The sequence below is a fragment of the Ovis canadensis genome, chromosome 12 (genome assembly GCF_042477335.2).
Source record: "Ovis canadensis isolate MfBH-ARS-UI-01 breed Bighorn chromosome 12, ARS-UI_OviCan_v2, whole genome shotgun sequence".
Taxonomy (NCBI): Eukaryota; Metazoa; Chordata; class Mammalia; order Artiodactyla; family Bovidae; genus Ovis; species Ovis canadensis.
The window spans coordinates 52,504,629-52,515,316 of NC_091256.1; the positions used below are offsets into that span (position 1 = coordinate 52,504,629).

A 10,688-nucleotide genomic window follows, 5' to 3' on the forward strand; every position below is an offset into this window, starting at 1 on the left:
GCATAATTTTATTTAGGTTTTAACTAATTGGCTCTGATTCCCAAAGTTAAGAATAGACTGCATTTGGCAAGGACAAAAGCAGGGAGACCAGCTGGAAACTGCGGCAGAAAAGAGGCAGTGGTAGCTTGGGCCTGGGAGGAGGACAGTGGGCATGATTCCCCCTGTCCAGGATGAAGCTGTGGCCCAGCATTAACTGAACCAGAAGTGAATTATTGGCTCCTCTGGTTCCAATGCTGTTGTGATGGATATTCATTGGTAGGGTGGTCTTTTGGATTCTGTTTTCTGGGCCCTCCCAGAGTGATGCTGTGGGGAAAGGTAGGTGTTAGGAGAAGTCTGGAATCCTGTCCTATCCAGGTTTTGTGACTCTGGGCCTCAGTTTCTCCATGTTTGAATGGCCAACATTCAAACAAGTGGAAACAACTCAAATATCCATAGCCTGATGAGTGAATAAACAAAATGTGGTATATTCATGTGGTAGAATATTATTTGACCACAGAAAGGAATGAAGTACCAATATCTGGATGAACCTTGAATACAGTATGCTATGTGAAACAGACCAGACATAAAAGGCTGTGTATTGTGTGATTTACATGAAATGTTCAGAATAGGCAAATCCATAGAGACAGAAAGTAGACTAGGGGTTGGTTGCCAGGAGTTGGGAGAAGGCGGGAGTAGGAAAGTGGCTGCCAATATGTGTGTGGGTTTTTCTATTTGGAGCAAAGAAAATGTTCTAGAATTAGATATTGGCAATGGATGCACAATTTTGTGACTATATTAAAACCCACCAAATTGCATGCTTTAAAAAGGATTCTTTATTGAATTATATTTATTATTTATTTAATTATATCTCAGTAAAGCAGTTATTTTTAAAAAGTTACAGTTGAGCTGGATCAAGATCTCTTACCCTGTGGTCCAGGATGACTTCAGAGGGCCCAGCAACCCCTAAAATGTGAATAACAGTTAGTGTCTCTGTGCACTTCTGTGAATAAAGTTTCAAAGTTCAAGAAGAAATTATCTGTAAGGTCCCCCTGACCAACAAGGGGATCAATGACACTAGAAAGTCAGCAGAACCTTGGGGAGGAAATGGCATGGGGGCTCTGCCCTGGTTGGTGATGTATTGGAAACCATCCAGTGCTACTGGGCTAAGGCCAGGGCTTTGACCTGAGTCTGAGGTCAGCAGTGGACCCCAGGATCTGGGGCAGCTGCATAGTCCGGCCTCACACCAGAAGGCCGGATGAGTAGGGAGAGGCGCTGATTTCAGCTGTAGCTCCTTATCTTTAGGCATCTTGGGCCATGAGGATGCGTGTCCCCCTTCAGGGCATTTGGGGGGTTGCCTGCTGCCTGGGGAAATGAAAATAGCAAGAGGGTCACAGCTATGGATGCTTTGGATGGGGTTTTGAAAGGCGTGATGGCCGGTCCAGAGTGTTTGCTCTAGGGGCTTAGGTGGTGTGTGTGTGTCAACCTTAATATCATTGTCATGACAGCCATTAATTGGGTATTTATGTGCCAGACGTTCTACACTTTGTGTTTTTACAAACATTATCACACATATTCCTTGCTCAACTCTATGGAATTGGTGCTACCACGATCCCGTTTTACAGATGAAGACATCGAGATTCATCTGGTTCAGGGGCAGTGGTAGGGACAGAAGCAGCAGCCTCTTGCAGCAGGGTTTGAGGGGCGCTGTAGGGAGTGCATTCTGCAGCTCTTGCTTGTTTGTGAAAGCAGCTCTTCTCTGCATACCACCACCTAGAGCCCATCCACTGAAATCAGAGGCCTTTGCTCTTCATCTGGACTCAATAAGGACTCATGTCAGGCAAGTGCCAGTAAGTCACTATCCACCATCATTTCATTCCTTCAGATTCTTCCATTTGCTCACTGGACACACGTTCATTTAGAACCTGGATCTGGCCAGGCACTGGGGAGGTGCTGAACCCAGAGAATGAATGAGGCTGGGCCTCTGCTCAGGGGGCGTCCCAGCTGGCTGGGTTCCTGAACATTGTGGTGAATCCCACTGTCAGCACTGTCCACTGGTGACAGTGGGATTGTCACCAGGCTAAACTTGGCTGACTCTCTTGTGGCCCCTCCCGCCTTCCTGTGTCTGGTGTCCTGGGAACCTTAGGCAGGGATGGGATGGATGATATGTCCTGTGATCATCCTGGTGGGAATGAGAGGAAACATCTTAGGGGTCTGGACACTTCATTGCTTGTTGTTATACCCTGTTCGTTCATTGTGTGTTGTTCAGTGAACCCCAGGAATCTTCCTTTGTCTGTGCAGTCTTGGCAAAATTCTTACATCCCATCTTCTCTCAGTTTCAATTTAAATGTCTCTAGGGAGTGAGTTTCTTTCTGTTCCCATTGAAGACCCTCAGGAACCTGCTGCAGTTGGCAAATAAGCTCTTTCTCCTCCTAAATATCTACCCTTCCCTCCCAGGTGCCCTCCTACATCTTGTCGTTATGGTGAAGAATATGGAAATAACTTTGAAAAACAGACTCCCGGCAAATGGGTATTCAAAAATGTAATACATTAACTCCATAATGTAATCTAGGTCCCATGACCATCCATCATGCTGATGTGATTAAGATACGAAAAATCAGATGCCACGTGGACAGAAGTGACAGATGACTTCTCATAGAACTCTCTCATGGTCCCATGCTGATTTGGCCCCCTGCCCCTGCCTATCCCCAGTCTTGGCCCCTTTGGAACCCCGAGGTCATCAGAGGTTTAGGGAACATCTGTCCAGCCCGTTCATTTCACAAATGAGATGGAGGCCTTTTGGGAGATGGAGTCAGATTAGTTTGATCCCTCCTCATCTGTCTCCTAGCCCCCCTTCCTCTGTTTATGGCTAGCTCTGAATCCAAAGCCCCAAACAAGTATTTTTATGCAGTTTCTAGTTGACAAGGTAGGTACCCCAGGGTCAGACAAAGCTGTTTGGACCTCAGTATCCTCATTGGAAAAATGTGAGTTTTGGGGTGTTTGTCTACCAAGGTTTCTCTGAAGTTCTTTAGCTGTGTGTGGCAGGAGACCTCTGAGTGGCTTGCACTATGTCTTCTTGGGGCAGGGGGCTGGAGCTTAGGGTCAATGGAAGGAACACTGGCATGAGTCCCCAGGTCACTTACACTGTGCCTTGGAGGCCACCCCGAAGGAGTAACTGGGCTCTGAGCTTCTGCTACCTAGAGCTCCATCCTAAGGGACTTTTCACAAGGAACTGCCCCCTTAAGACTGCCACTTTCTGTTACCAATGAAAATTATGCTTGAGCAGCCTTCTGGGAGGGGCAAAGAGGGACACTCATTTTCCCCAGTTTCCCAAGTATCCACAGTGATTAAGTCTCAAGGAGCCAAGGGACACCTGCCTACAAACAAGTGAGCTGCTCAGCTGGCTCCATATGGAAATGGTCTTCTCCTATGTGATGTGGGCGGGGTCTCCAGATCTTGGGAAGGATTGCTGTGCCCAGAATATGCTGCCAGGCACAACCATTTCTAAATTAAATCCTTCATTCTATTGGGTTAAACATTGCAATTTTATGAAATGCAGACTTTCCCTAAGCAATTAGGTTGGTTGCAATTCCCATACCTTCTTCAGCATCAGGCCCCTGGGAGCTTGTTAAAGGGCCAGTGCCCTATTGTGCACCCCGACTGATCTCATAGGTCTGGGAAGCCCAGGTTCCAAGTGTTTAACAGGCTCCCCGGGGATTTTGATGCAGATTTCCTGGGACTGCTTCTGAGAAATGCTTTGCTAGCATTTTTGGCTTAATGGGCCAGGTTACTTATTCTCTCCCCCATCACCGCTGCCATATGAAATGTGTGAAGGCAGGTTTGAAAGCATCTGGGGTGAAAGGGGTGCAGGTTTCTGATACTAAGCAGTAAACAGTAAACTTTCCTGGCTAGATCTGTGTACCAACAGATGGGCAGGATTTCTAACAAGCTTTTGTGTCCCTGGAGGTCAAAGACAAGATCCCCAGATTTCTGTCCCTGGTCTGTTGTCCATAACTCCACAGCCACTTCCCTGACCTTGGTTTTTCCACCTGTAAAATAAAGGAGTTGCAAATAAGGTGAAGCCCTGGAGTTAGAGTAGAAGTCAGAACTGGGTTTGTATTCCAGCTGTGTGATTTGGGCAAATTAGGAAACATCTCTGAGGCAGTTTTACCATCTATGAGGTAGGACTGTAAAATGGAGGCTTGGCTGTTATTGTTAATGACAAAATTAAAGAAATCAGTACTTGAAACATAGTGGGTGTTCATGTCAGTAATTATTTTAATATTAATATTATTTCCCAGGATCCTCTCAGCCCTTCCAGAGTCCATGCCTCTGGGGAACATTTGGGCTATAAAGTGAAGTGGCAGAAGACATCTGTGTCCACACCCTCCCCCAGTAGCTAGGTAACTGGGGCAGGTTACTTCACCCCTCTGACCCTTGTTTGGCTTATCTGTAAAACGGGGACAATAATAGCAACTGTTGCAGTGGAATTGTTTTGAGAATTTAGTGAGCTGGTTCACGGACACACTTAGCTCAGCCTCTGGCACTTGGCTTGTTCTTGTGCTTTGTGTACATGCTCAGTCGTGTTCGACTCTTTGAGACCCCATCCCATGGATTGCAGCCTGCCAGGCTCCTCTGTCCATGGGCTTATCCAGGCAAGAACGTTGGAGTGAGTTGCCATTTCCTCCTGCAGTGGATCTTCCTCACCCAGGGATCGAACCCCTGTCTCCTGCGTCTCTCGCATGGGCAGGCGGATTCTTTACCGCTGAGCCACCTGGGAAAAGGCTCTATAAATGTCAGCTATTGTTACGATGCATATCCCGGGAGGTTTTTTCTTCTTGGGAGGTAAAGACTGGCTGCATTTAGGCTCCAGATGAGGGTGGGAACGGGGACGTCCCAGGTGTTCGCCGGCCCTCCCCTATCCCCGCCCCGGAGCCGGCGGATTCGCTTTCGGTTGGGCAGCTGAGATTCCGGGGATGGTGACTTTGGAGCTAGCGGTAGATGTCGCTGTCCAGAGTGCCCGTCTGTGACCTCCAGTGGCTCTAACCAGCAACACCTACCTGCCCTCGTCCCTTATATCCTAAAGCGGGAGAAATCCCCTGAGGAGGAAAATATGTTGCGATCCAATGTGGAGACCAAAGTTGTGTGTGTGGTTTTTTTTGTGCCCACCTTTAATTGGAAGGAAGCGGCGTGGCGCAGCATCAGCGGACTTGGGATCACTTTGGCGCCCGGACAGGGCCCACCCCTCTGACAGCCCCTCCCTCCCGCACCCGTGGTTGGCTGAGCGGGGAGTGGGCGTGGCTGAAGCCGGCGTTAGGACCCGGCGGAGCGCCGCGGACGTCACGGAGCGGCGCCCCTGCCGCGGGTTGAGCGGGAGGCGCGCGGGAGTAACCCGGTCGGTGGTCTCCCTCGCTGGGGGCCGGGCCCCTAGCCGGGAATCGAGGCAGGAGCCGGTACGGGGAGGGAGGGGAGGGGCGGGATTCTAGCAGGGGAGGAATCCAGCCTCGCAGGGGGTGAAGTCCTAATTCCAGCCTAGTTTCGCTTTCCGCGTGTCCAGTTTTACGTTCCCGGCCCTGCGCATCCAGTTGTTCCCTCTGCGGCCGCTGCCCTGCCCTTTTATGCGGGCACAACTCTGGCCTTTTCTAGAGCCACGAGACTGCAGGCCGAAGCGGCCAGTGCACGGAGACTGATCGCAGGCGTTAGGCTGCCTCCCAGCTCTAACACCTGCGTGGGGCGGGGAAGCGTGGGGGGCGGGGGGGTGGGCTTTCCCAGCTGCTCTGGTTCTATGAGAACGGACGGGCAGCCCTACCCGGGTTCCCTCCCAGGTCGAGGGGAGGGGCAGCGGGAGTGGGCGGGCCTTGCGGCTGCCTGGGCCTCTGGAACGAGCTCCTGCCTCACCCCCCAGGTGTCGGGAAGGATGACCACGCTCACGCGACAGGACCTCAACTTTGGTCAAGGTAGGGAGGCTGGACCTGCGGACCTGGGGCAGGGGGCGAGGGAGGGCCAGGGCTAGCGGGCTCCCCCCTCCACGAGCGCACCGGGTTCTGTTCCCCTCTCAGTGGTGGCCGATGTGCTCTGCGAGTTCCTGGAGGTGGCGGTGCACCTGATCCTCTACGTGCGTGAGGTCTACCCGGTGGGCATCTTCCAGAAGCGTAAGAAGTACAACGTGCCTGTCCAGGTGAGCCCCCACAGCCAGGTTGGGTGCACTGGGTCACCCCCGAATCACAGAGCGGATGGAGAGGGGATTTTTCACTCTTCCACCTTCAGGCTCAGCGCCCTCATTCCTCAGCGGCCTGACCTTGCCTTCTAGTTCACAGAAGCAGCTGATAGCTCCACAACCTCCCATCCCTCACTGCCATGGCATCTCCTTCCCTCCTCTCTGAACTGGGAATTCCCCTTGCCAGAAGTTAGGGACCAGGTCCTCTGATTAGAGTCCCCCCGCCCCGCCATCTTTTTAAAGGTCTCCTGAAGCTGATGAATGGTTAGTTTGGAGGGGATTCCTATAAGCTCAGGCACCTTCTCTCTCCTCTCATTTACCCTAATTGTAACAGTTTGTTTTAGGTTAAAAGGCAGAGGAAGCAGTAAATACATGTGACTATATCACCAGCCTCTAGAAGTTCTTGCCCCTTAGAAAGCACGCAGTAAATATTAGAACAAATGACTGAACACTGGAAGGTGGCGGAAGCTTAAAAGATATACGTGGGGGGTGGGAAAAAAAAAAAGCAAAAGGATATATAGGGAAAATGAAAAAAAAGAATCAGCACTTACTGAGGACCCACTGTGTAGCATGCTTCCCTGGTGGCTCAGTGTTAAAGAATCCACCTGCCAATGCAGGAGATCCGGGTTCAATCCCTGGGGCCGGAAGATCCCTGGGGAAGGAAATGGGAACCCACTCCAATATTGTTGCTTGGAGAAGTCCATGGATAGAGGAGCCTGGTGGGCTCCAGCCCATGGGGTCACAAGAGTCAGACCCAACTTAACAACTAAACAACACTGTATACTAGGTACTTGTCTCACTTACTCCTCCCTTTTTCTTTTTAAATGAGATCTTCCACAGATGAAGTAAGGAAAGAGGAGTTAAGCCTGAGGCCACTCATGTCCTTAGTTCCAGATTCTTAATGTTTGAAAATGGATTAAATTCTTGAATCCCTTCTCTGGAAAAACACCTGTATACTCAAACCTCCACAATTTAGAGACATCTTAGACTCTGGAGGAGCTCAGTGGCCCTGCATTAGGAACTCCTAATGCTGTATTAAATGCTAATGTTGGAACTGAATTCTTAGGATCTTCTAACTTCTTCCCCTCTGTGGATAGTTCAGTTCTTAGCCTCATGATGGGTAGTCTGTCTCCTGGTGGGGAGCCCTAGGGAACAGCTGGGCCTTTCTCCAAAGGCAGGCAGGGCCTTGGGCAGCTGGAGAGGGTGTCAGGGTTCCCCCCAGCAGTGCTGCAACCTCACCAGCCATCGTGGGGGTTGTGTGTAGATGTCCTGTCACCCGGAGCTGAACCAGTATATCCAGGACACACTGCACTGTGTCAAGCCGCTCCTGGAGAAGGTGAGAACACCAGGCTGCCAGCCTACCCTGCCTCCAGTGCCCCTCCATGGTCCAGGATGGGGCAATGCTGGGACCCTTTCAGGTCCATATGACTAATAACACCCAGAAGCCTATTCCCTGCTCTCTGGAAACCACCCTTGCCCAGGGACAGGCCCCAGGGCATGGGGGTATGTTCAAGGCATGCTGGGCCTGGAGCCTTGGTTCCTGAAATTTGCTGAGTGGGGCCTGCCTTGAGGGTTTGGGGTCGTTCTCCCAAGTTCCTTTCTCTTCTTCTGCCCCAAGTTCTGTCTGGGCTTGGCCCTTCAGGGATTCCCCCATCTGTTCTGCTCCCTGAGACATCCTAGCATCACAGTGGGACCCAGCATCCTTTCCTCTCCGTGGGTACCACTGGGGTGCCTGCTCAACTTCTTTCTGGGATCCCAGGGATTCTGGGCCTGGAAGCTGAGCAGGAGTGCGAGTGTCTTTCCCAACCTTCCCTGGGCAGGGAGCAGGTGGCAGGGAGGGGAGTGGGCGGGGGAGGGGGAGGCGGGGACCCAGCTCTGGAGGAGGGGGTTCTTGTCCTTGCAGAATGATGTGGAGAAAGTGGTGGTGGTAATTTTGGACAAGGAGCACCGCCCAGTGGAGAAATTCGTCTTTGAAATCACCCAGCCCCCGCTGCTGTCCATCAGGTGCGCTGCCTTGTTCCCCATCCACAGGCTGCCTAGCAATACCCCTACTCTAACCCCTTCAAGGCAACCCCTGAATGCCTTGCTAAAGGCCTGGGAGGACACGTGGTGAGGTGTGCCACCTTAACGAGGCCTGTTAGTGGCCGAGGCACAGCTGGCCACCCAGCAGTCTCTGTGGACATCACACAGGTTACACAGAACACCCTCCTGTATGACACCTGGAAAATCACGGCATTGGCAAATGCCTGGTCCCATCCTCATTTTATAGATGCAGAAATCAATCAACTGTGTCCTGGTTGTCAGATGATCTTGACCTGGTCACCCAGAGCCAGGACACAGACCCAGTTTCCTGACTTCCCAGTCAAGCATCCAGTCCATAGTCAACTAGAAGTTGACCTTGGGTGGCTGTGTTGGGCTGGTCAGCTGCTGGCTTCCTATGGTAAGGTCAGGGCACTAGAATCTGTCCCTACTTGCTGTGTGGCCTCAAGCAAGCCCTGTCCCTTCCTGGCCTGGTGTCCTGGTTCTCAGACTGGGCTGCACATTAGAACCACCTACTAGAGTTCTTTATGCTCGCCGCCTACCCCCCTCCCCCCATCCCCAATTCTGACTTAATTAGCCTGGGATGGGACAAGGCCTTGGTTTTAAACTCCCCAGAGGATTTTAACCATGTGGAATCAAGTAGGCAGGCCCTCAGAAGCACCAGGCCCTCTGTACCCCCAGGGCTGCTTCCAGGGTTGATTGCCTGCCAGGGGGAGGGGGCCGTGCATGTGCTGGGAGACTCTCCTCCTCTCTCCTTCCCAGCTCCGACTCTCTGCTGTCTCACGTGGAGCAGCTGCTCCGAGCCTTCATCCTGAAGATCAGTGTGTGTGATGCTGTTCTGGACCACAACCCCCCAGGTGTGCTCGTCCCCACCCCTTCCTCCCCGGGCATTTCCATGGCTCCGTGTTGGCCTGTGTCCTTGGGTCCCTACTTGGCTGCACCAAGCCTCCTCTCTTCCTTCCTGCCTTAGAACCCCTCTTAAGAACCCTCCTACTTGAGGAGGCCTCCTTGATTGACTCCATCTGGGGTTAAGTCTCCCTGTTGAGTGTCTTGTCTGAGCACTGGGTTCACGCTCTGCTCTGCGGGGCTGCTGTGCCAGTTAGGCTCTGTGGGAAAAGGCTGTGTCCAGTGGCAGGCATGGGGTGGCCCAGGCTTGACCGAACTCTGGCCTCTTTAGGCTGTACCTTCACCGTTCTGGTGCACACGAGAGAAGCTGCCACTCGCAACATGGAGAAGATCCAGGTCATCAAGGTGAGAGATGGGACTAGTCTAGGAGGGTAGGCAGGAGACAGTTGGGAGGTGCTGAGAATCAGAGTTCTGTGTGAGCAGGGGTGTTGCCTTAGCAGGGTACTCATCACACTGCTTATGGCAGTGCCTGGCATGAGTAGCTCTCCTGCATCAGCTCTGTGGTCACCACCTTGTCAATGCCCCACCTGGGCACTCAGCGCTGAGAGGAGAGGAGCCTTGATCCAGTTTCCGAACTGGTGTTTGGGGCATGTTGAGTCACTGGGGCCCCCAGGCCAGCTCAGATCTACAGACTAAGCCTTTCTGGTGGGGGAACCTGGGAATCTGCACAACAGCAATTCCCTGGTGGCTCTGATGCTTCCTGAGGTCCGAGGATGCCAATTCTGGAAGGGGAGCAGGGAGCAAAGTGAAGATGGGCAACGGGCCGGCCCCCTGCCACCCTTCCCTTGGTCCCCTCCCCAGGACTTCCCCTGGATCCTGGCAGACGAGCAGGATGTTCACATGCACGACCCCCGACTGATACCTCTAAAGACCATGACATCAGACATCTTAAAGGTGAGCTGCTTGGGGCCCCTGTGCTGAGGCCTCGCCAGATGGCTTGTGGACAAAGGCTCAGGGGAAATGACAGGGCATGCCTGGCATAAGGCTCCCAGTCCCCTCTTCTCTTGACCCCTGGTGGTGGCCACACAGCCCCACCCTGGGTGCAGACCCCATGGGTTCCCCAAAGGAGGTGCCATGGTTGTCTGTCTGACTATGGTGTCTGTTCCTGTCTATCAGATGCAGCTCTACGTAGAAGAGCGGGCACATAAAAGCAGCTGAGGGTGCACCTGCCCTCCCCAGTACCCCCCAGGAAAGCCACAACTGTCGGACTTTGGGGGCCATGCTGCAGGGCCACCCTGATTCCAAGTGCTCTTATTGTCTCTGTGTATGGACCACCCCTGCCTCCAGCCCCGGGCTGCTCAGGCCTGGTTGCCTTCGTGGAGGCATCGCTCCCTTCTCCGCCAGGAGGGCAGGGAAGAATGCTGGGACCTCAGTTTCTCAGCCTTCTGGGATTCAGCCGGCCAACGCTGTCTGTCTCAAATGCTGTGCTGTGAGTTGTTTCAATAAAGAGCTCCCAGGGCTGAGCTGTGCTGTCACTACCTGGAGGGAAGGGGCTGCTTCTCTGCCCAAGCACCAAGGACCTTGTAGCCCCACCCTTAGCCCCAGCCCC

The 10,688-nt window shown here is 52.6% G+C and overlaps 1 protein-coding gene across 4 annotated transcripts in view; it reads left to right on the top strand.

Annotated features, from left to right (window-relative positions):
* Positions 1–10,602, top strand: part of MAD2L2 (mitotic arrest deficient 2 like 2) — a 12,434-nt gene extending 1,832 nt beyond the window's left edge. For 2 of the 4 annotated variants that reach the window (XM_069545725.1, XM_069545724.1), the window contains exons 2-9: positions 5,882–5,933; positions 6,036–6,154; positions 7,458–7,529; positions 8,097–8,197; positions 8,996–9,090; positions 9,411–9,484; positions 9,941–10,033; positions 10,256–10,602. In XM_069545725.1, coding sequence (XP_069401826.1) covers positions 5,894–5,933; positions 6,036–6,154; positions 7,458–7,529; positions 8,097–8,197; positions 8,996–9,090; positions 9,411–9,484; positions 9,941–10,033; positions 10,256–10,297 — 636 coding nt within the window. In that variant the 5' untranslated portion in view covers positions 5,882–5,893 and the 3' untranslated portion in view covers positions 10,298–10,602. Of the gene's footprint in view, positions 1–5,260; positions 5,430–5,881; positions 5,934–6,035; positions 6,155–7,457; positions 7,530–8,096; positions 8,198–8,995; positions 9,091–9,410; positions 9,485–9,940; positions 10,034–10,255 lie in introns of those variants that run through there. The other 2 variants (XM_069545721.1, XM_069545723.1) reach the window with 2 other exon arrangements.
* Positions 10,603–10,688: the final 86 nt, after the last annotated feature.